The sequence below is a fragment of the Camelus bactrianus genome, chromosome 35, assembly GCF_048773025.1.
Source record: "Camelus bactrianus isolate YW-2024 breed Bactrian camel chromosome 35, ASM4877302v1, whole genome shotgun sequence".
In the NCBI taxonomy this organism is placed as follows: Eukaryota; Metazoa; Chordata; class Mammalia; order Artiodactyla; family Camelidae; genus Camelus; species Camelus bactrianus.
The window spans coordinates 17,662,827-17,689,019 of NC_133573.1; the positions used below are offsets into that span (position 1 = coordinate 17,662,827).

General features: G+C 38.1%; 1 protein-coding gene across 1 annotated transcript in view; it reads left to right on the top strand.

The window, feature by feature from the left end:
* The window catches only part of GPR158 (G protein-coupled receptor 158), a 304,191-nt gene that overhangs the window by 233,053 nt on the left and 44,945 nt on the right, over positions 1-26,193 (top strand). The window contains exon 6 of the mRNA XM_010965075.3: positions 16,796-16,905. Within this exon, the coding sequence (XP_010963377.2) occupies positions 16,796-16,905 (110 nt within the window). The remainder of the gene's footprint in view (positions 1-16,795; positions 16,906-26,193) is intronic.

Here is a 26,193-nt window from a genome sequence, read left to right on the forward strand (position 1 = left end):
TGCAAATTAGAATCCACAGAGCTTAGAACCTGTCTAGACTCAGTGGAAAGGTAGGCGGCCTATCTGACAGCCCTTGGAAGCGGCTGCCGCTAAGTGTGCTTCCCACTCCCCACAGCCAGCCTGCTGCTAGTGAGTCAACAGCAAGAGGAAAGGTTAAAAGTCTACCAAATAAACACTACTCCTCAGTTATCCAGATAAATAAACACATATGCAGAGAAAATAAATGCATGCTAAAGTTCTTTTTAAGGTCTTGCATAAATTAGGAATTTTGATGTGACCACATGCCTGGAGAGGCAACGTCTTTCCAAGGAGCAACAGAAAACAGGCTCAGGATCTGCTCCTTCCCTTCTTGGTCTCTCTCTACCTCTCCTTTCAGCACCTCTTCTTGCGTCAGTACCAAACCCTTTCCAACCTAGGTACCAGCTCTCCCTGGCATCCTGGAGCCAGCCTCACTGGGCTCTCCCAGTCTGAGCAGCAGACCACATCCTGAATGGTTTCTTTCCTTCTGTTTCCACCAAAACTTCCCTATCCTGCACCTGTGCTTTCAAGAACTTATATATATTATCCTAAGTGACTTTCATTTAGCTGTTGTCACTCTAATCCTTTCAGGTAAATTTCATTAGGGATTTTTTTGAAGATATAAAAAGTCATTCTGATGGTAGATATTTTAGGCACTGTGACAACCAGTAAGAAAAATATTTTTAAATAATTTATCTTTTGGTTAGTGCCTCTAAAATTAAACTATTCACGACACATCCTAGTTGCACTTGCCTTATGAGAACATTGTGGGACATCTTACTCAGTGACTCTTACCAAAGGTTATTCCAAGAGCTGCCCCTTTTCTTTGTGACTTGGACATGTTATCATGTTTCTGAGTTTATCACAGTGCATTAAGTTTGTTAAACCTAAGAAGGCAGCTGAATTTGGAGCTGATGATTCCTAAATGAAAAACACTTTCATTCGTTCATTCAGTTAGCATAAATTGAACATACTGCCCAGTCGAGGAGAGAGATATAGTATTAAAATGGTATCATAATGCAACATAATATGTTCCATAACAGAGGAACAAAAGGCACTGTGAGCACAGAGAAAGGGCTACTACCTGTGGAATACAGGAAAGGCTACAGGAAGAAGAAAATATTTGCTTTCTGGAATAACGATTAGGGAGGTTGCTGGGCAAAAAAAAGTGGGGGTAAAGAATATTTTAGGATTAATGGCACAAATACAGGCATGGAGTTATGAAAGCCTGTGAAATCCACGTGGCTACAATATGGATAGATGGAGATGGTATTGGAAGAGAGGACTAACAAAGGATGGTGGGGACATAAAGGAAGGGGAATTTGTAGGCCATTGTAAGCAATGTAAATTTTATTTAAAGAAAAGAAGGAAGCCAAAAGTGATTTCTAGATATGGGTGAGATATTATCAGATTTGTGTTTTAGATAGAAAACCTCTAGAAAAATATGGAGTACAACTTCTATTCACCAATATAAAGATGTTCTCAAGGTAACAAGCAAGTAGTGTTCATCAAAACACCTTTATTTCTGTAGTCTTGAACCTGTGGCATATGGTTCAGAAGACAACTTCTCTGGGTGATACTAGCTTTCCACGTGATCCAGGACATGGCCATGTAGATCTCCTCTAGGCCAAGGAAGACAGTGGAGTAGAAGAGGTGGAGGAATTGTGGAGTTAGGGTACATGGAAGTGCAGAGGGTAATGAATGGCAGGAATTGATGGAAGGTTCTGTGCATGGGAATTGCCTGAGAGTTCAGTTCCCTTAGAGACAAGGGGGGTGGGACAGTATATTGCAAGAATTTCAAAAGGAAAGGCCTGTGTCTAAATATAGAAGAGTAATTATCTAAAGAACACTGACTTTGAAATACTTAGGTTGTGGTGCAATTAGTAACTTGACATTTACCAATAAGGAAACGCAATTTTTGGATACTGAACCATTTTTTTTATTAAAAAGAAGAGGGAACATTCTTTGAAAATGTTGACAATTTAGAGTAATCCCACCTTTGACATGTTTAAACTCTGTCATCACAGGCAAGTCACTAAACCTTCAAAGTATCTCTGCTCAGGAAAACATAATTGTGTGTGTAATAAACAGGAACAATTCCATGTACAGATAGATTTTTGTTATTGGTAATGATTACATGATTATGTGTTAAACAGCTCTGCAGAACAAGAAACTGAATAGGTGGAGGACTAAAAATATATTGAGAAAAATCCATTTGTCACCACTTACTAATTCTTGAAGAGCTTTTATGGAAACCTACAGTTAAACTTAGATTTTTATTTTCAGCCCTTTATTTGGAACTGAATAATAAGAATGTGTCCTCTCCAAAAGGAGCGAGGCAGTGAATGACTCAGACTGAATTGGGCTGGCTGAGCAGTTCCCTCATCATAGGAACTTGATGTTTATGTTCATTTGTGATTGAGAGAGAATTTATAAGGATCAGGTAAAATCACCTACTGCTCAATTTAAACAGAAATAAAAAGAGTTTTGCATCCATCCTTAAGGAATAAATACAGGAGAAATCATCGTACCACTCCAGGTGATACAGTGCTTTCACTTAAGAGGGAGAGAGGAAGGGGGTTATTCACTCAGCTTTCCAGATGAAGAAGGAGGTGGTCAGAATGATCTGCTCAAGATCATGCAGTTAGTAAGTGGCAGTGCAGTCCCTATGTCTCCAGATAGTAACATCTTTCCACTGTATTCCTCTGCTTCTCAAGAAAGACATGCTTGCTTCTGCCCAGGGCATTGAGAGTTGGTACCCGCCATGGTGACTTCTCCACCACGGGGGATGTGATTGAAAGTCCAATTCTGAGCCTGGCTCATGGCTGTGGCTTGAATAATTACTTTTTTAGACTTTAAGTTGTGGTTTATAGAACCTGTTGTTTTATATGTTCTGCACAATGTCTTCGGCAAATTGGGACGCTCTTCTCTCTTAGCTTTGTGGAAGAAAGGATGACCCACAAAGCTAAGGTAAACAGATGGACCATGGCCAAGGGCCGAGTGCTGCCTAAGGACCAGGAAATGGAACAGTGATCAAGCACTTTGTGTATTCTCTTCTTGGCTTTAAAAATAATTATCTTATTGTGTATTGTGTCTCTTCATCATTTTTCTCATTTCTTCTCAAAATGCTGTACCTCAACTCTTTTTCTGTGAACTGTGTTGCATCTTTCTTTCTTTATCGAGTTCTGTCTGGGGTTCCTAAGATCCTCCAGTTTCTCTGAGGTCATTTTTCTACGTCTTGCCACTTCCATGTAATGTCAGTTCATAGATACCATGTATGGTGCCTTCTCCATTTGGCTCTCAGATCCCCAGTACTTAGAAACAACCCCTCCAGACCCCACAACAGCCAGGCATTTATAGTGATTACGGTGAATTAGTTAGAAATCTTTTCATGCATTTTTTAATTCCCTTACTACAAAACTTAATATATTCTCATTATAAAAAAAGTTAATTAGCACCAAAAGATACGTTAAAAAGTTAAAATTCGGGGAGGGGAGGGTGTAGCTCAGTGGTGGATTGCGTGCTTAGCATGCACCAGGTCCTGGATTCGATCCCCAGAACCTCAATTTAATAAATAAATAAATAAATAAATAAATAAATAAATAAATAAATAAATAAATAAATAAATAAACCCACCCACCCAGTTACCTCCCCTTGAAACAAACAAACAAAAGTAAAAATCCCCCCCTCTCTCCCTACCTCCTCAATCCCCAAGCCACCTACCCCAGAGGTAAATAGTCTTAATAGCCCATTGAGTGTGCAGCAAGACATTCCTTTTTCATATATATACAAACAATCATATTTTCATACTGTTATGCAACTTTCTTTTCATTTATAATTTCTCTTAAAGAATTTTTTTTACAGCAAAATAATCAGATCGATTTATTATTCTAAAGTTTATGGTTTTGCATTCTGTATGGATGTAACATGAATTACAGATCTGAGCTGTCCATCCGGGTGGAGAATGTTTCCATTGTTTCTCTGTTACACACGATGCTTGAGTGAATATCCCTGGACATGCATCTTTGCATATTTTGTATGCGTGTATATGTAGAGCGTTTTTCTAGAAATAGAATTCCTACTGCATTTTACTAGGTCTTGGGCACTTTCCTCACTCTTCGCTGGTCTTGGTCTGAGCTGTGGCTAGCCCAGCTCCATGTGTGGCTGGCTTCTGGGCTATACACTAGTCTCAGGAGCTCTTAACCTGTGCTAAGTTAAAGCCATCTGTAGACCATTTTCAAAAAGCAGGTTATTCAGGCTGTGCCCCGTAACTACTGAATCCAAGCTTTCACAAGGGAAATCTGGGCTTTCATAACACCACCACAGGCAATGCTGATGTTGGTCGGAGTTGAAGACCATGGAATTGGTTCCTGGCCTCCCATGATTACGGCTCTATCTTCTCTCTGACTGAGTTGTTCTATCTCTGAGCGGATTTCACAGTTTCTCTTCAGGAACAATTCCAGTTTTGTTTTTTAGCATTCATTTCCCCATTTGTTAAGTGCATTCTTTTATCTTTAGTTATAGCTTTCATTTCTTTTTACTTGAAGATTATTTTTACCCTATAAATAGCATTATTCAGTTTAGCCCCTCCTTGTTTAATACCCTGAATAAGCCAGAGTTCTAGGGCACCAGGCAGTGGACAACATCCAGCCCCCTTCAGAGACCAGCCACTGCCTTTACCTTAAGACTACCCTTCCTGTGTAAGGGCGGACAGTAAGGCATAGCAATAACCATTTCCAGCTCCAGTTAGACTCAAGCTGAGTTTAAACCCCAGCTCTACCACTCATTGGCTGTGTGACCTTGTAAAAATTCCTTAACTTTTCTGTGCCTCAGGTTTCCTGTAGGTAAAATGGAGATAATAATGCCTCTCAAAGGATTGTTGTAAGGAACAATAAGTTGTTCCATGTTAAGTCCCTTTAAAAGTAATTGGAATGTAGCCACACCTCATTAGATGTCATTATTATTAATTATTATTATTATTATTATTATTATTATTATTATTATTATTATTATTATTATTATTATTATTATTATTATTATTATTATACAAATCCCTCCAAAAAAGATGATGGACAGACCTCTGAGGGCCCTCCTTCTCTTCGGGTGCAGAGTTCCTCTTTCTTTGGCTTCTCCATTGGGTCCCACACTGCCATCTGCTTTCCATCTACCAGAATTCTGCTGATGTCTATCATTTGTTGTCATTTCTACTCATACTCTCTTTGGCCTTAAGTGTTTTATGGTTATTTAACTAGAGTTTCCAGAAGCAGCAGACATAAACACGTTCAGTCTGCCAGGTTTAACTTAAAAGTCTCCACTCTTTCTTAGCTACAATTTAAACATAGATATAAATGCTTGAAAAGATCCAAATTATTTCTCCCAACACACCATGATCATGGTTTTCTCTTTGTTTAAAAATATTACAACCAAAAACGTCATTTCTCAACAGCTCCTAGTCATGAGCCATGTGCAACAATCTCAGAATTATGAACTTGATAATGAATTAGACTCCACTGGAGAAAACATCCTTGGTAGATTTCTTTTCATCTTTAAAAAATATCTTATTTAAAAAAGGGAATCCTCCTACACTGTTGGTGGGAATGTAAATCAGTGCGGCCACTATGGAAAACACTATGGAGGTTCCTTAAAAAACTAAAAATAGAGATACCGTATTATCCAGCAATCCCACTCCCAGGCATATATCCAGAGGAAACTCTAATTCAAAAAGGTACATGCACCCCAATCTCCACAGCAGCACTATTTACAATAGCCAAGACATGGAAATAACCCAAATGTCCATCTATAGCTGACTGGATAAAGAAGATGTGGTATATACACAATGGAATACTACTCAGCCATAAAAAGGAATAAATAATGCCATTTGCAGCAACATGGATGGACCTAGAGATTATCATACTAAGTGAAGTAAGCCAGAAAGAGAAAAAATATATATCATATGCTATCACTTATTGTGTGACTCTAAAACAAACTCACAGACATAGAAAATGAACTTACGGTCACCAAAGGGAAAAGGAGATGGGGGAGGGATAAATTAGGAGTCTTGGATTAGCAGATACAAACTACTATAGATAAAATAGATAAAACAACAAGCTTCTACTGTAGAGCACTGGGAACTATATTCACTATCCTGTAATAAACCATAATAGGGAAAAAATCTTCCTTAAAGTTATTTTTTACATTATTCTTTCTTTAAATGCATGCCCTAAGTATTTAATGGCTTTTTGTTCTATATTCTTCTTACATCATTTGCTTTGAACACAGGTAGATAATAGCATTTCTAATTATTTCAAAGTAGGGTCTCCTTTTGTGGTAGGTAGCTTCTAAGATGGCCCCAGTGATCCCTGCCTCCTGGTATTCACAGCCTGTGTACTCCCCTCCCTTTGACCAATCCATTTCTAATTAATAAAACACATCAATATTGAGAGATTGTCACTTCCACAATGAGGTTACAAAAGATTATGAATGCCATCTTGCTAGCAGACTCTCTTGCTGGCTTTGATGAAGAAAGTTGCTATGTTGGAGAGATCTCCAACGCAAGGAACTGAACATGGCCTTCAGCCAACAGCCAGCAGGGATTAAGGACCTCATTTCCTGGACCTTCAAGGAACCAAAGCCTCTCAACAATCACATGAGCTTGGAAGTGTATCCTTTCCCAGTTGAGCCTTCAGATGAGAACCCCCAACTCTGAATAATACTTTCGTTGCTGTCTCAGGAGAGACCCAAAGACTGGCAAAGGCTAGATTGCTAACCCATAGATACCATGAGATAATAGATGTGTATTGTTTTAAGCCATTAAGTTTGTAGCAATTTGTGATGTAGCAGTAGAGCATTAATACACCTGGCTCCCCCTGCCTTTACCATCATACTAATAGCTCTGTTACCGCATTAAGGACACTCAGTTTGCCTTGTCTATTTCTTTCCATTTCCCTACATAGTCCATTCTGACTGCACAGTATTCAGAAGCTTCTTTTCATTTGAAGGTAATTGTACAAGAGGACTAAACAGATTGTTCATTCAAATGTGGCAAATATCAAAAGTAATTAACGTATGTTAAAAATAAAACTGGCATTTCTCCATTTATCTATGGTTTATAAAGTACTTCCATAAATACTATAGGATTTTGCATTATTTTCATTAAACTGTTGAGGAAAGGGAGGCCCCCAGAACTTAAGGGATTTGTCCCAGGACATATGTCTAGTGGTGGAGCCCAGATTGGCATTTAGGGCAGCTAATTCCAAATCTCTCATTTCATCCATTGCACCAGGCTGCAGTCTCCCTGCACCTGACTTGTAGGCAACTCAAATATTTGCATTATTTTTGCAAATGAAATTTTTCAATGTCTTTTTAAATTTTTTTGTCTTACTAAATCTTGAAGCAGGTTATCATTCTGCCAGAAATCACAGCAAAAATTTCTAAGATACATGTTACAAATATTTTTATTCTGAAATAAAGTCTCCCCGTTTCTAATGGCCAGTCATTATTGTTCTATTTACCAACTCTTGTACTATTTTTGTCCATTATATAAAAAAACTGAATTATTAAATCATTGATCGTATTCAGAGCTCATTTGTTTCTAAACTTGTCTATTTCTTAAGAGATATATTTTTTACCTCTCTGCCAACTTATTAGCTCATAGATAAATGGCATCTTTCTTGTCACATTTTAGGTAGTCACATTTAGAAAGTTTAATTTTATGTTCCCACTATCTGCATGGATTAAACAAAAAGATTCAGTTATGCTATCTTACTATTTGCTGAGCTCCTGTAACAGATATTAGAGTAGTTTCTTGTTTAAATTAGCCTTTTTTCTAATTTTAGAAAAAATTTTAAATGCTAAGGAGTACATGCATACCTAATACTAACATCAGAGAATCACTGTCAAGACCGTTAACTTTGTGAGATATATATGTGTGTGTGTACATAGATATATATACACACATGTGTATACGTATACACGCGTGTGTGTGTATACATACACACACATCTATACATTTATATTTATTCAGAATCACCCCTTGCTTAATATACGGTTATAGTAAGGTTTTGAACTGAATCTAACAAGAATTTATGCACATTTTAGAAATAAAAATTTTTTCATTGTAGCAAAATAAAACTAAAAACAAAAGTTAACTGTAAGGATCTTGTCATAATCTCACCACTGCTCACTAATGAGTGTTCTCTCAGAGGAGCATGCAGTTTGCTCATAAGAGCATCAAGAGAGAAAATAGGAGGCAGAACTGTAGCTTCAGATTCTGTGTTTCTTTGTTTTTGTTTTGCTCTTTTTGTTAACTATAGAAAGTATAACTTCTAGTTGGATTTCTTCATAGAAACATACAGAGCAATACATTTTTCCCATTGGTTTTTATGTGTAGCCCATTTATGGCCTGTTTTCTGGAATAAATTAAGGATTAAATTAAGAATAATAAGTGATAAGTCTACTTTCATTTATGTGTGTGTATATGTGTACATATGTATTCATATATACAAATACATTTTAAGCATGACCAATATCACTTTGTATACTGTTTATATCTTTTTTGTGCTTCTTGTTTTTTTCACTTAATATAAATCCTGAGAGCTTTCCCATATTTGCTGATATTTTTGAGAGTGTGATCATAAAGGATGGTATAGTCTTCTATCGTAAGTCACGCACCATAATTTATTCTTCAACAAAACATTATTTCTTTTGAACACATAAACCGAGGTCATAAAAGTTTAAAAAATAGTCATTTGTTCCTACACTTACTATGTTTGTTAGGATGGAATATTTCCACTAAGCGCCTCTTCTTGTGGAGCAATGGGAAGACAGACCAGGGAGGCTCCCTGTACTTTCCAGCATTGTCCTCTCTGTGCGCTTGTCTCCACCTCGCTGTGCTTTTCCATATGGAGCTGAGCATCACGTTTCTGAATGCTGCATCCTGGGAGCTGTAGTCTGTGAATGGATGGAGAAGAGAGGAGCTGATAGGGGAGGATGGTAAAGGACTAGGAGGCCCCGGGACTGACTGATGGAGAAAGGCTCCTTCACAGGACGCAACCAAAAATGTTTAAATCTGTTTGTTTTGTTTGGCGAGAGCCTATGGGTCTCAGAGTTAGACCCTGGCAAGGAGGGTGAATGCAGATCTTTTTCTCTGTTATCTTTGGGCTTTCATATCTTACTCTGGTTCAGGGAATAAGGTGCGAGGGGTTTTATTTAAGAAGTGCTTGTTAGTTCTGCACCATCTACCAAGCAGTGGGTAGAATCACTTCAGATACTGTGAATCTTGTCATCTCTGCCTTTAGCTTTTAGATCTGTGACCCTTTAATTTCTTTTTATTTTTTCAGGAGCATTACATTGGGAATTTTAGAGGGGCTGTGTCATATCTCATCAGCTGTCATGATAACTCAAAAATGTTATTGTATATATTATACAATTTTAAAGTTAGGTGTATACTTTATACTTTTAATTTAATTTATCTATTTAATTTACCCCTGTTTTGTTGCTTTAGAACAAAAGAAGCCAAGTGCAAAGTAATAAGTTTTAGCCCATGGTGGTATGAGGACATAATCACCACCATCCCTTCATGTGTGTAGTAATTTGTATTAAGTATTTTTTTATTTTTTGCAGTTTGACTCCAACTTTAGATAATTAGTTAAACACTTACAGGACATGTATTTTCACCCTAAATATTTCCTGTATATGGAACCATATATCTTGCCAAATACAGGAAGAATAATTTAGAACACACTCAAGGACTTTGTAGCTACTTATTTTTAAAGCAAATCATGTATAAAAGTGCTTGAATATACATAGTCCTGCCTAAATGATTGGTTTCCAGCCTCCTACTTCAAAGGACAGCAAACCTGGATAGTTTAAGTGCCAGGTTTTAACATCGACTAGTTCCAAGTATTACCCTTGTGGTCTGTCCTCCATCAGGGTATCAGCTGCATCCTTCACTTGTTCGGTCAGGATTGTTGGGAGCACAGTGACCTGGAGGGGGATGAGTGGCCCTGGAAAATATTTGACTAGCAAGACTTTTCCTTGTACAAAGCAGGAGGCAATTCTTAAAGGCCCAGAAATCCTTCAAATCCTTATTAAAAGGCAACTTCGTTGACAAAAGTCTCACCACTGGCATCTGTCATGGTGATCCCATGACCCAGTCATCTTCTCTTATAAATAAAACTGTTCACACATACCTACTGACAGAAACCCCAAAGCATGGTAACGCCACCTTCACCTGTGAAAGTGGTTTAATTCACAGCCAGTTTCACTGAACTGAAGCAAATAACGCTTGATGGGTCAGTCAGGAAAGTGGAACCTCTGTGTGCGACACTGCTAGGAACCTGTTGCTCAGTTCCTGAAAACATCAGGCCTAAACCGGGAGCTTCACAGCTTTCACCGTCAGAGCTTTGGGACAAGCGCCGGACTGGACTGACTTCTGACCACATTACCTTCTAAGCTTTCCTCTTCCGGAAGCACTGGACCTTGTATCTGCTGACGTAGCAGAGGTTAATTTTCTCCCTCTGGTATTGTGTCTTTATTTATAAAAGAAAGCTAAAGTGTTCTTCTATTTCATATGTATTTGAAAAGCCTAGTATTCTTTTCTCTGTAGTTCCTTTTTCTTCCTCATTCACTATGTTCAGTATCCAAAAAGTATAGGCAATCAAGCTGACTTCAAAACTAGCTTAAAAAGTCACATTTGATGAAATGGGTGGATAATTTGTGCCTGTGTGTTTGTAATGAGGGGAATGCTCAGAAGGCTATTTCCAAAACCACAATAATTTAAAAAATCATAATGCCTAGAGTGTCTCACTACTGGTCAGCTGACTGAATTTCGTAGCATCTGAAAAAACTTCCCATGGTGAAGAGCCAAGTCCTTAAAAATGGAGGGTGCATCCTCTGTAGACTTTCACAAAGGCTTCTTCTCAACAAGCTTGGGGGAAACCAACCTGTAGGCAAAGCATAGTGAGTTCCCAAGAGGCGATGTTAAAGGTAAAAGGAAATTGGTGGCTTTGGTGTGACACATTTTCTCCCGCTGGCTCTGAATGCATCTCTTTTTTTTCCTCTCTCCCCACCCTCCTAAACCTGCGACCAGTTTATACCCTGTGCGCACTCGGCCAGCAGTTGGGTATGTTCTTCTGTCCTTAGTTACTCACTGGCCAGAGTGGTTCACACGCTGCTTCTCACACATTAAATAAAATGTCTTCATGTCTATCATTAGCCTCTCATATTGGAATGAAAATGGGGAAATTTTTCCCCTTAAATATGTACTTTGAAAATGTACCTTTCAGTAAAGGAATAATTTATGACTTTACTATTTTGGCAACTATAGGCAAACTAGTGAACCCCATTAACGGTAAGTCTCTACCATTAAAATGGGGATAATAAAGTATATCTTGGACCGTAGATGTAAGTAACGTGTCTAGCATAGTGATCAGTGCGTGTGGGCATGTACCAGCTGTCATTACTGGTACATAAAAATGACAGCTCAGTATTGTCATCGTCATTCAAAAATCTTCAGCTCAGTGGCCTAGTTTTTCTTCATTTCTTCTCCAACCAAGGTTTCTTATGAAATGCATTATTAACTTGGGATTTGGGAAGGGGTATTTATTTTACAATAATTTGTTAAATGTATATTTACATACACTGTATTTATCAAGAAAAGGTTAAATATTGGGATTTGAAAAACATTGAGATGTCCTAGCCTTCTTTTTGTTTGCTTCTTATTACAGATTTTAACTACAACAAAGCTAGATCTGGACAGGACACCGCATAGAAAACTTACACTCAGTGCATCCAAAAATGAGCTTATTATTGTCTCTCCTTCCTCACTTCCTCTCTCCTTCTCTCCCTCCCTTCCTTTTTTCTTTTCTTTTTAATGGAAATATAGTTGATTTACAGTGTTAGTTTCTGGTGTACAGCGTAGTGATCGTCCCTTCCTTTTTTAAAATCTCATTCCTTCCTCATCCATTTATTGGTTGCCTCCTATGGCAAAGTGCAATACTAGGGAATGGGCATGCAGTCGTGGATAAGGTAGTTACAGTCCCTGCCCTCACATCTTACCTGCTGGTAAGACACATTCAATAGATGAATTACAGAAATAATTATATCAAAATAGAGTTGATGAGTGAGATGAAGGAAAGCTCAGAATTCAGTACATGTAAATAATGTGCAACCGAGATGGAAGCCTGACTTAGCCTGGGGGAGCTGGGGAGCACTGGGGATGCCAACCCTGACGTGAGATGTGAAGGATGAGGTGGGGCTGTGGAGGTTTTTAAGCAGAGGTAACATAATTCCCCCAGACTTAATGCATCTTTTTCTCTTATTTGTTTCTTTTCAAACACAATCATCCTCCCAATCACCCAGGTTTTAAATCTCTATATTATCTTTGACATTTTATTCTCTTTTGCCTTAAAAAAAAACCAGTTTCCCCATTTTCTTGATTCAGTGTCTTCTTTTCCTCCGTTCCCATGAGTGACTGAACTCCCATTCTCACTATATTGGGTACATCTGTCTTTACCTTTTTTCCTACAGCTTTATTTGTTTCTTTCATTCAACAAATATTTAGGAGCATTTTCCATGTGTCAGGACTCTACTAGTGCCAGAGTTAAAGGAGTGAATACGATAAACATGACTGTCACAGAGCCCACACGCCAGCATAGTGTCATGGGTCCTGTGCTGCAGTAAAGCAGGGACAGTGTCCTAAGCCACGGGGAAGGCTTCCTCTTCCTGGAGGAAGAGATATTCAGGCTGAGGCCTGCGGGTAAACGGGAGTAAGCCAGGACCACATGAGACTGTGGGGTTGTATCAGGAACGTCCAGGCAGAGGGGACAGCATACACCAGGATTGGAGGGCTAGAGTGGATGGAAAGTAATGATATAATAAAGGTAAGCTGCTGTCAACCACCTTGAATTATTTAGACATTTTCATGAGAGCACTAGGAGCCACTGAGAGGCACTAGGCAGGAGAATGAGGCATCAGAAGCATCCTCCGGGCTACCGTTTGGGAACTGGAGGAATGGGGGATGCTGGAGTAAGATATAAGAAGAGGGGAAAGGTTGATGGGAAAGATGATGGATTGGGGTTGCTCTTCTTTTTTCCAAATGGTCCTCTCACTTGCAGTATCTTCCCCTTCCATGGGAACCAGTCCTCTGGCATGCTGCAACCAGAGTAGCTTTCAGGAACACACTTTCGATCTCAACTCTGAGAAGTTTAATGGCATGTCTGCTTACAGAATAAAATCTCAGCTCCTCACCCTGTTATGCAAAGCTGACAGTGAACTGGCCCCATCTCTGCTTTAAAGCTTGATATTCAGCCCTGCCCTGATGTCTTCCTGCTGTAGCCACATACGCCACACACTGAAGTCCTCCCACAGCCATGCCTCTGTCTTGGGCTCCCTCCCCTTTCCTCTGCTTACCTACTTAAACCCACTCCTCCTTCATGTCCTCGCAGATGCCCGCCCTCCCAGGATAGCTTCATTTGTTTCCACTGAGATTAATTGCCCTTTTCTCTGAACCCTCAGTCTGATGGAGTCTGTGGTATCCTGGCATTTGTCCCCTCCCTTTTGTGGTAGAACTCTTTGGAGAGACAAGCCAGGGGAATTCATATGAGTACAAATGCTGGAACCAGACTGCTGGATTTGGATTCTAGCTCAGACACTTCCTAGCTGTCTGTCCCTGAGCAGATCACTTAAATTCTCTGTGCCTCATTTCTCTTCTGTAAAATAAAAGTCCCTATTTTAAAAGGTATTGTAAAGATTAAGTAAGTAAGTTAATGCATAAGTTAGCATCTAGAGATAGTGCTGTGTAAAAATGTGGTATGACCATACCAATATTTTCATCATTTACATGTAACATCCACTGTTCTAAACTTGAGGACCTAATCTGTATCTGATTTATTTTTATGGCTTCTAAATCCCTTACTGCCTCACACAGAGTAAATAATAGTGAATGTGTAAATTAGAATCACAAAGACTAGTGAACCCTAGTTAGACTTTTCAAATAGTTTATTGTGAAGGTAACACTTTAGTTATTGAATTAGCTAAGAGATCATTAAGCAAATACTTCACATTTAAATGCAAAGCGCACAGGTTATATGGAGAAGCCTGCCTCCTCTGATTTTACATTTGATTCAGAGAGACACCCACAGATAACTATAATATAAGGTAAAGAAGCATACAGTCAAAAAGTGATTATAGGAATTCAGGAGTGGCTGGAACCATCAGTAAAGAATTCATTGAGTTGATGAAATGTAATTATACTGCATTGGAAAAGTAACTTATTTAAATTTTTTTAAATTTATATTTTAACTTTATATTTATTTTTCAAGTTCACTTTTAATTGAAGTGTAGTTGATTTACAATGTTGGTTTCAGGTATACAGCAATGCATGGAATGGTAGCTTTTAGAACAAAGCATTCATAAATCAACTCTCACAATAATATTAGCCAGAATAGTCACTGTATACTCACTGAATACTCACTGTAAACTTCAAAATAGTCCCATCTGCAATTATTATTGTTGTGTTCATTTTACACGTGGGAAGACTGAGGCATAGCAAGGCACTGTGAAATTCACAGAACTAATAAAGAACAGAGCCAGGACTAAACCCAGGGAGACTGGATTCAGAGCTTGTGTTCTTCATCACGATACTGCAAACTTGAGAGTTCAACTTCACTATCTGCCGAACTGTTTCTAATAATACATTTTATTTAGTGTACTGGAATTTCATTTTCTATTACATTTTAAACTTATACCTCATCCAGGGATGCTTAAAAAAAATTATTACTCCTTCATTTATTTCTAACCAACTCAATCTTTCACTTACAGTATCAAGTCTTCAGATTTTTCATCTGTGAAATAGAAGTTTGAAGCTCTATCAGTAGTTCCCTAACAGTTCAAGAGCAATTCTTTCTTTCAAAAAAAACAAAAAATTATGCAGACTTCTTTGCCATAGTTGTTCACCTTTGCTTATTCATTCTCTTGGTCATTGCTTGCTGTGAAATGGAAAACTCTGCAATAAGTCACAGGACTTTGCAGCCCCCAGGAATCCGCCATAATTAGAATAATCTCAGAAGTCATCTCTAGCGGAAATATTTGAGATTTTATATATTCTAGACTTTAATTTAACTGCCTATCTCTCTAGTTTCTAAGCTATCATTTCTCTCTGCTGTGAGAAGGAACACATATGCTTCCCTAATCCCTTAATCTTTTATCAAGTTTTCTCTGCTTTTTTTTCCCCCATATGTTTTCCCTTCTTCCTTAAGCTTCAACTCCTTAGTAAACAGTACAGCTTACTTTGCAGAACTCATAATTACCATTGGACCCTTGTGCATAGCAACTATGTCTAAAGTATATGCGCTAAAACTTAAAATACAAATTTACAGAATTTGAACTTGTTTTGTGAAAATAAAAGAAGGTTTTTTATATCGATTTTTGGATGAATTCAAACAATTTTCTAGTAGAGTAAATTCTGAAATCAAATCATTATCTGTATCTTCAGCATAGATTTAGTGAATTAGAAAATTAAGGACAAGTACTACGTATACAAAAAGGAACATTATCTCCTGTCCATGCCTATTTTTATCTTCATTTCATTTCTTCCTGACACTTTAGCCAGTCTTTTTCACACTCCTTGAGAATTTAATCCTAATGGTCTTGTCAGTCCTTGGTGTCATACCTGTACAGTGGAATTATTTGAGAATTGTTGGTACTGCTGGAGAGTGGGGCTCCATTGGTAAGATATCTGCAAAAAATGTCAGCGCCAACCCCCCCAACACTGTGCCCTAGCTGTGCTTTATGCTTTTCCAATATTCACATCTTTGGGACAAAAAAAAAATATTCAGGATTTGGGGAGCAGGCATATTTTTCTGTTATAATGACCTTACGTTCAGCAGAATCGGTTCAGGCCAGCTGCTGCAGCAGAAGAGTGTGGGTCTGTACTTCTGAATGGCATGAATCCCTTAGCAGGGCCAAACCACTTCCCATTCTCTCAGGGCTTCCTCCAAACCCACAGTGGCAGGTGCAGGGTGGTGCATACAGTGCTTTCACATGACTTGTGATCATCCCCCCTGCAAATGGCCCCTTGTTCCTTTGTGTCCCATCAAACCTGCACAGATATTTGTCACAGCATCCATACCGCCTTGATGCAATTTCTTGTCGATATGGCTCTCTTCCCTTTCTCATTGGCCTTTGTATCCACAGTATCTAGCAGAGTGCCTGGCTCATGGTCAATGCTTAATTAATATTTGTTGAATGAAAACTCTGGAGCGAGAAGCAAGGAGTTAGTGAAGTAATTGAGCCAAATACTGAGTGAAGTAATAAACTTATAAAACACAGAGTGGTAGATTGACTGGGGATGGGGTACAGTACAGAATAATCCTCTCAGGAATATTTCAGACAGGGAAAAGGTATTGCTGGAAGTGTGGAGGTGGAAATAAGCAGGGCTCTAGTTGAGAAAGGCGTGGGAACTCACCTGTAGTTACTCACCATCTAGGGAAGTAAAGAGAGTTAAGCTTGGACACACCTAAAATGTAGAGACAATTGATAGAAACTCCTGAAAGTTAGAATTAAAGACTTTAGCTCTGATTTGAAAGAAATAAGGAGACTATAGTCTTTTGATTTGGACAGTGAGTGAGCAAAATAATATTTGAAAATTTTATTCAAATGAATATGTGCTTATGTCAAAATTCAAATATACGAAACATCAGATTATGAAACCCTGATTTTAGTCTGTGGGTCATCATCTGATCCTGAAGGTTTCTTTCTTTCTCTTCTCACCCAACAGGTTGTTATTTTGTACTTTGAGCCAAGCACGTTTCGCTGTGTTCTCCTAAGATGGGTCCGTCTTCTTGGTTTTGCTACTGTTTATGGAACTGTCACCCTCAAGCTTCACAGGTATATTATATTTTATTGCCTTTCATTCCCATGGGAGGATCAAAGTGTTTGGCTTAGCATGTCATTGCAAGCTGGTTCAGCCACTTAAATGGTTAAATTTCAAGAACTTAGATAGCAAGATGATACATAGTTTTCATTTTCAAAGTAATACCTTTAGGATTCTCTGGGAAAATCTTTTAATACAACTGAATTGGAGCAACATGCTTTAATAGAATATGCCATTCTTTATGGAAAGGTTAATTCTGAATAAAAAATAAGTATTAAATGAATGTGAAACAGTATTTAATAGCTAAGAACAGAAAGAGATGCAAAGACAACACAATTGAAATAATAATCAAAGTCCAGAGCTACCAAAGAATGCTATATAGAGGAATTCGGCAATATGCTTATTTGACAGAAACTATTGGCCTCCATTCCCAAGTTCCACACCCCAGGTAATCCTGCTAATATGCTATGGGTGAATTTCCAAAAAACAGTATTCTTGGCTTTCCTCTTAATCAGCGTGCTCAGGATTATCAACCTTATAAATTGGAAAATGGTGTAAATTCCCTTATCCTTTAGTTTCAAAGTCACCTACTTTTAAAAATGTACATGACAAGTTATTAGAAAGACAGAGGCAACAAAATAAATTACCTCCCCACAAAGGCTGGGGAGAGCTGGAAATCATTCCAGGCCTTTCCTTTGCCTCCTCTTTCCAAGTTTTCTTAATGCAGTGGTACCAAAGAGCACAGGAGAGAAAATACAGATTGCTCCTGCAGGGCAACATTACAGTTCTAGAGAGGAAACACTACACTGATCAGCTTTAACGTTGTTTTGATAACTGCAGTAAGCCATTCATATTTTCTTGCTAATTTGACCATGAGTATTTCTCAATAGAAGTATTTTGACATGGCTCATATAGTAGTATATCTTAGATGCTGTAATATGTGTTGTATTCATCTTTAAATGCCACCCCCCTTCAACGTTTCTTGAAATGTGATCATTGTACTCTCAACTACATGAGGATCTCCATTTCTTTCTTTAATTTATTTTTTGATACTTATTTACTGGGAGTGCTCCAGATTTTTGGAACAAATGTAAATATCCTTAATATCTCAAGATTCCTCTCTTACAGATGTCATCTAGTGCAAAGTTTATTGGACTGGATCTCAAGAGGTCCAGTTTTAATCTCAGTTGAGGCTCTAATTCTAGGAAATCATAGTCCCCTGTTTCCTAGAAAAGAAAGGATTAGGCCAATCTCTAATGTTCTTTCTGAGGCTCACTTTAGTCCTTCCACGTCCCAGCACACTTTGCTCTTGTGCCCTATTCTTCAAGTACCTTCTGGTTTCCATTCCTTGTGTAATAGCTAGTTTTCAACTGCTGCTCACCAAGAGAAGTGAGAAATCATTGACAGCCTATAATGGACAACAAGACATCTGGATTTCCTGGAAATAAAAAAAAAAAGGGTGGCCCCTTGAGACTTGAAAATGGCCTCTCTCCCTAGAAGTCTAGCAGTGAGCATCTGTTAGGTCCTCTATTATATAGTACAGTTTGCTGATGTAATTATGTTTTTCATTTTTACCTAATTTACCTTCTCCTTGAAGCGACGGTCTTACCATTGAATCCCGACCCTTAGCACAGTGACTGACATGTAGCGTGTGCTTAATACGTGGTAGTTGATGAGTGAATGAATGAAAATGGCAGATGCAGACTTGGAACTGCTCCCCACAGTTCTCTCCACACATTACACACTCACATTCCCCTGACTCACTGTGTGCCCTCGAGAGTCTGAAACACATGATGCTGTGATCTCCAAGAGGCTGTTTGGTGGGACGAAAACACAGTGGTAAATAACACTGAATCATATAATACAAAAATTACTTCCATTCAGTTACTCTTTCCAGCCTTCTGTATATTTCCAGGAGAAATATTAGTTTGGAAATAGTAGGTCATTAACACCTGCCAAGCAGTTGCTAGCTTTCCTTTATAGCAAAAAGAGGATCAAACTTCACGCTCAGAGCTTCCCACTGTATCACTGTCTGGATAAAATTTATTACCTTTATTTCCCTGGTTTTTTTCCATAGTTAATTTCTATGACTGGATTATCTACCAGTTTTTCATTGAAAGTAGCAATATAAAGTTTTCTTTAAAATATTTTAAAGCAAGAAATATAAATTGATTTAAAGAAATATTAGCTGGTACACATACAAAGGCCAAAATCTTCAGGGTGGTATACAAATGATTGGAATTTGGGAAACTGGATTACTTCATCACTCTTTTGTTTATTTTAAAGACTGTAATTAAAACTATTTTCTCTCTGACTTTGTGTCTCTAGAAGTCATTGCAGTGAAGAATTACCTACTGGTGGCTTAAATTGAGTGGAAACTATTTCTCATTTAATGAGCTGAATTATTCATATGGCTTTATATTGTATTGGTTTTTCCCATACTGTTTAAATTCAGCTGATTCCAGTATTGTTTAAGTCTATAAACTGAAGAACCACCATCCTACAGGGATGTGAGCTGCCCGATGGAAGTGACTAGCTGAGCAAGTTTTGTGTTGCCCAGTCTCAGTGCTGCATCTTGCCCATATTATATGTGTTCAGATACTTGTGAAGTGACTGTATGGTGGATATTTATAGTGAATGTAGCTTCAAGGGGTGTCTTTGGTTAGTATCTCTGATCATCAAGCAACATGTGATCCTCAAGAAAGGATTTCTAAGATTTCGTGGTAACAGGATAGGGAGAAAAGACATAACTCTTTACAAATCCAAATTTGAATTTCAGTTCTGCCATTAATTATTTATACAACCAAGAATAAATTACTTTAACATCTGAGAAATACTTCTCACCTCACCTGTGGAGTTGTTGTAAATCATTCCAACACGACTGGAATATGTGTAAATATATCAAGGAGGGGGCTTTGGTTGCAAATGACAGACACTGACTATGACTAAATTAAGCCAAAAGGGAATTCGTTGGAAGGATATATGGAAAGTCACAGAGTTGAAGCTAAAAACCAGGCTTTGGAGGACCTGACCCAAAGGAGCTGAAGGGATGAAGGTAGCCTGGGCTAAGGTATGAAGACTCCTGGATGCCATAGTCTCATTTTCAAAGAACTTCATTTTTTATTTCAAAATTTACCAAAAAAAGTAAATCTTACCCCTTTAGGCAGAAATTCTAAGGCAATTATCAGTACTGATAAATAAAATGACTGCTCTAGTCCCTTAAGAATAGGATAGGGAGGAAAGACTTGCATTTTTGTTTTATTTCAGCAATTTCCCTCAGGCTTAGCACAATTGCTGAATATTTCTTTTTCTATCTCCTGGTCTCTCACTGATCGACTGCAGTGCTTACAGAATTCCAGTAGCTCTGAGAACTTGAAGAAAATAGGAAAAAGGATAGGATCTCACTCTGTCACTAGAAATGATATTGTTTGTCTGCAATGGGAACTTAAGGGTTTCATTCACTTTTACCAAATCTCCCATCTTTTTCTTCAGTGGTCTTTCCCCACACTTGAGAGTCATACCGCCAATCCAAAGGGATACTAATCCAAAGGGAAAAAGTCTTTTGTTTATTAGCAGTGCAATACGGGGGTGTAACAAGTTAGGGGAGAGGGCAAAGTGGTCCACTCCTTCAGGGAGGAAGGTTTTATCCCTGACATTGTTTAGAATGACCAGCACGTGGTGGTGATAAAAAGCAGAACAACTTTTAGTTGTCATCATGATTGTCTTAAATTCTCTAGAGACATTGTTACCTGTACCCTGGGCAGAGCAGTCCCACCGCCCCACCTCAGTGGCAGACCATTCATGCAATGCAACTTATTTGAACGTGAAACTGTTTGTCTCTCTTTGGTGAAAGAAAAAAAAGGAAGAATGGGACAGGTTTTAGCTGGCTTAGCATGGATCATAAGGAAATAAAGTAGACAAAAATAAAGAAGGTGCATTTATAAAAAGGAGTTTCCTTCAGTAACCATAGATATGTTTGACTTGGTACATGAACGACGTAGGACAGATCTGAAAGAACATCTAGCACCTTCGTGGATGTGTGGGTTCACAGAATACTTGCTAAACTAGGTTTGTTGGTTTGTTGGTTTGAAGAATACCTGGGAAGGCAGTATCTCTGGGCTCAGAAAAGCTGAGTATGTTTTCAGGAGGTAAAATGAGGAACTGTTTTAAATGAAAGTGGTTGGAGAGAGACTAAGAAAGTTAATGCTAGGACATTTTCTTACTCCCTGTAATATGGTTTCTGAAAACAAATTGACTTTTCCCTTTTCTAAGGCTAATCAAGAAAACAAAAATTTTTTTTGTACTATATTTAAAATAAATATTTAAGCAGGCAGCAAGAAAGCCTTCTTCTGGCTCTGGACTAGAGATTTTCATTTCATACATTATTCAGTACTACTTGCTCTGGCTACAATGCAATACATAGCAGTTTTCTCTCATTAGCCCCAAATATTTACACTTTGTGGGAAGGGATAGATAGATAAGTAGATAGATAGATAGTATTGTTTCCTAGTAAATTTTGAAAAGTCATTGGAAAAGACATATTTATTTATTTTACATATTCTTATAAGGATACATAAAATACTGTAAGATATTTTAAATTTTTAGAAGAGCAAAAGAAAGAAAATCAAGTGTGCAACTATATAGAAAAAATGAGAGCTCGTAACAGTGAAGGCTGTCTCCTTTAGCTTAACTTGTGATAACCACGGGGTGGCAGGGAATTTGAGAAAGGGACTTAGGCAAACGCCTGAAGTTAGTAGGCTTGATCTGTTAAGTGCAGACCCATCTGCCTCAGCAGAGCCCTGAGCAAGGTGTTGGTTAGCCCTCATTTATGAAACCCCCAAAATAACAACCTTTGTTCTGTTCTTAGGTGGCTGAGCAAATGCCTAAATGAGATTCTTCTAAAAGTCTTCTTGCAATCACCCCAGCACACAGATGAAGGGTGTTTAAGATCCCTGATCATGACCCAGAGTTTCAATGTGAACCAATTTCACAACAGTTTTAACCAGTTCCCCACCTCAGCCAAAATAACCTATCAGTAGGGTATCCTTTGAACATGTAGCTGTGGGCATTGCATTCTGACAGGAAATGGGGAGAGTTTGCCATGTGGATCCTGGAAAAGATAATTATTTCAGGCCCTTTCTGCTGAGCTCACTGTGATTTCTCATCTTCACTGGCTGCCTGCTCTGGATATAGAAATAGTGATGTTTGCTAAGAACCACATTTTCCCAGAGAAAAGGGACTCATTCTTAAGTTTCTGAGGCAGGTCTCTTTCCTGGTCAGCAAGTGTACTGTTTGAACAGTGTTAAAGGAAAAAAAAATTATTCGGACACTTGTTAAAGAATGGTAAGACAGATTTTATTAAGAGGGCCAACTAAAATGGTTTTTGTTTTTGTTTTTTTTTTTACAGTAAGGGAAAGAGATTGGGCTCAACTGTGAACACAACAAGAAAAAGTGGGGACTGATTGCCAAGGAGCAGGGGGGGATTCACCGGATAGAAAATTACAAGCGGGCAACCTCAGGGGTAACAGAGAATTTCTGGATAAGCCAACTTGGCAGGATTCTTGCTGAAGGCAAGCCGGTGTGATCCCAGATATCAAGGATGGGAGAGTCTCACTAAACAGGCCTAGCAGGATTCTGGCTAAAATGGAGCAAGGCAAAAACACAGACACGTGCGTGTGCCCAAAGGTTAGTTAGGCTCAGTGAAGGGCAGGGCTCAGAGGAGCCTGACTGAAGTTTAGACAAGGAGAGAATCTTTGTCAATAGGAAGCTAAGTTCCCAAGCCAAAGAAAATTACTTAGGTTCAGACATAAATTAGAAAATAGCCAAGCCTTATCTCATATGCCCATGCTTTGCATATAGTAGAAAGTAACAAGGTGCCCTACAGAAGAATGTCATGCTTAAGGTGAAATCTTAGACTAGAAAGGCTTTGAATTGATTTTTCAGAACTACCTCTAATGCTGGTATTTTAAGACATTTAAAAAAATTAGATTTAAAAGCAATTTGACTTACTCTTTTCCTGTTTTTTAACTCATTAAGTGCCAACATGGGCTTTGTGAGACTAAGATTTGAACACTCTCCCTGGAGATACTCTTACCATTTTAAGTTGTTTTTAATGAAACAGGAAAGATCAAAGTCACTTGGCTCCTAACAATGTAAATTTCCTTCATCGTTTCATTAATTCAGGAAGCCTTGGTGTGGAAGGCGCCACAAAGTCTCGAGCTAAGTAACTTTCAGAAATGGTGGTGTTACATGCCTTAACTTTGCAGACCCTACATTTTTGTCGTTCTCATCGCTCGTGTGTTGGAAGGGCCTAGAAGAGAGGCCCTTGAATCCCTGAGAGATGAGCAGTTTGTGCCCCCTCCCTTCCCCTTCCCGCCCTCACCTTCCCTTCCCAGGCTCCTTGTAACCTGTCTGGGAACTGCCTGAGGCCAAGTCCTCTGGGACTTTGCATACAATCTCCCATTACGAATGGCTCCCCCATAACCATGAAAAACAGACATTCCTGAGCTCCAGGGAGTTGCTCTTATATTGTACAATCTCTGACTAGCTGAGGAAAAGACAGCTCCCGCTGCTCATTCCTCCCCACCTGCTCTTTCTAATGACCTCTTATCACGTTGCCCTGCTAGCTTCTTGAAGGAACCCAGCTGAATGGCCCTAAATACTGTTAATTATGTTGGTATATTCATGTCACTTTCAGAAGCTAATTAGGGGTTTCTGCCTTAAATAGACCAATGTATAAATTGATATGTTCCATTTACTCTACTCATATGAAGTCAAAGATCTGGAAAATGCACTAAGCATGTTGATAAGAGGTGTCTTTTAGTAAGTAGAGGTACCTTTACAAGAAAATTAGAAATAAAAGCAAATTTTGTTCTTTATAGTTTGTCCTTTCAGAACATATTAAACATTAGGCATGAACAAAACAGGAATATATCTCATAGAAAACTAAAGAGACTTAAAAACTTTCCTTATTTTGTCTGGCTTTGAATGTCCTACTTGATTTGTTTTATAACGTATCTTTGAAATACACTTTATTTTATAACATCTACGTTCAAAGCTCTTCAGTATTAAGCTTCTGTTTTTGTTTTGTGTTTTATGTCTATACATGCTCTAGTTTCTAAATACAGCATCAGTATTTTATGTCTAGGTTTCTGGTAAGTGGTTTGCCTGAGAATGTATAGTTTTGGAGCTCTGTGCCACATTTAACTATGGAGATTTTTATTGCCTTGATGGTTGTGGTTTCAACTTGGGTGTGTGTGTGTGCCCTTGCATGCATGTTAATCAATTTTAAAATTATGAATGGAAACCTACCTAGTAATTCAGAATTAGTACATCTCAGGCTGCAGTTAATGAATACTTTATCCTAATGTTCACTGTTAGCAACTAACAAATCTTGTCTGCCCTCAAGAGGAAATATTTATTTCCCTTATCTGGAGTAGATGTAAGAGAATACATGGGAAATGAGATTAATTTATTCATGCAGCGGAAAGAGGGGCAGTCAGATTTCTTTAAAAGCCAAGGTGACGCAGTTGGCTTCTGCCAGCCGTTTGCTGCCATTGCCAGCCTGCTGCTCTTGTCCGGGCACAGAGGCAGGGGTTCCACTTGTGTTATTGTAGGGATACACTTGTGTCCCTTCTGATGCACCATCAGCTCACCTGGCCTCTGGTTAGTCTGCTGCCCCCCACCCAGAATTCATGTGTCCAGTCCAAAATGCCTGACTTGTTTTTTCATTTTCCTTTGGTTCAAAATCATTTCCAATTTGATTTATTCTTTGACCTACTTGTTATTTAGAAGTGTTACTTAGTTTCCAAATATTTGAACGATTTTCCATAAGTCTTTCTGGTTTTGATTTATAATTTAATTCCATGTGGTCAGAGTACCTACTTTGTGTGTATTCGTACCTTGAATAATCCCATTAAATTTAAACAAATGAGGAGACACATCTTATCACTGAATGGGAAGGTTTGAGGTATGAAGACTCGCAGTTGTATAAGCTTGTGAGGTAGGGCTCATCTGTATCCTGAAAGCCACGCAGAGCACAGTACCTTGTGCACCTTAAAGTGCTGAGTAAACATTTGTTGAATGGATAAGCCAAAGGAGAGAACCTTGCAAAATAATCCTAATATTCCTCTTTAAAAGTAAAGAAGAGCTAGGAATATTTGCATAAAAATAAGAACAAGAAGGCAAGATTATAGATATTACAATGTATTATCCATAAGCAATATTCAGAAGAGTAAGTCAGTAGGTCAAGAGGACAAAGTAGAGAGCCCCAGGCAGACTTTTCTACCAGAAGATCTATTTGGTAAAGAAAGCTTTCCAAAACAGTGGAGTGAGGGAACAAGGGCCAGTTCAACAAATAAGGATTAGGAAATTAACTATATACCTAGAAAAATTTACCTTTGAGTTTTTTCTCAATTTATAAGAATATCAATAAATTCTAAAACTAAATCCAAAAAGAATAACAGTGAGAAATTATAGATTAATATTTCATTTATTTCAGGTTGGGCAATGGAAGAGATCAAGAAAATTCAATTGATTGGATTTCATAAATTTTAAACTTCTGCATGGGGAGAAAAACCCCATAAATTAAAAGGCAAATAATGAACAAGGAAATATGGTTGTGGTATATTTTATAGCTGAGTGCTGTCCAATGGAAGTATAACTGAAGCCACAAATGTGAGCCCATATGTAATGTTAGGTTTTATAGTAAAATAAAAAGAAGCAGGTAAAATTAAACTTAATGATATATTTTATTTAATCCAACATATTTGAATTATTGCCATTCCAACAGGTAATTTATATACAAAATTATTAATAAGATATTTTCGATTCTTGGCTTGGACTAAGTCTTCAAAATCCAGTGTCCATTTGGCACTTAAACACATCTCATATCAGACAGGTGCTCAATGGCCATTATATCTAACAGCTATGGTATGAGATAGTGCAGTTAGTTATAAAGTTAATATAAATAAAAAAGGCTAAAGCTGGGGGCAGACAATTCAAAGGAAAAGAAAGTCAGTTGGCAAAACCACATTTAAAAAAAATGTTCAATGAAACTAGTAATTAAAGCAGAGCAAAATGAGACACTGTGGTTCATGAATTGGAATAGGGAAAGGTTTTTTTTAAAATTATGATTGTCTATAATATTAAGTACCCAGTGGAGTAAGACACTGGCATACTTGGCTGAAGAAAGTGTAAATTGGTACAATCTGCCAGAAATAAGTGGTAATATGTATCAAGAACTTTTATAAAACTGAGTCATCTTGTTTTTTTTCATGTAAAGAAAAAATTAAGGATGTGCA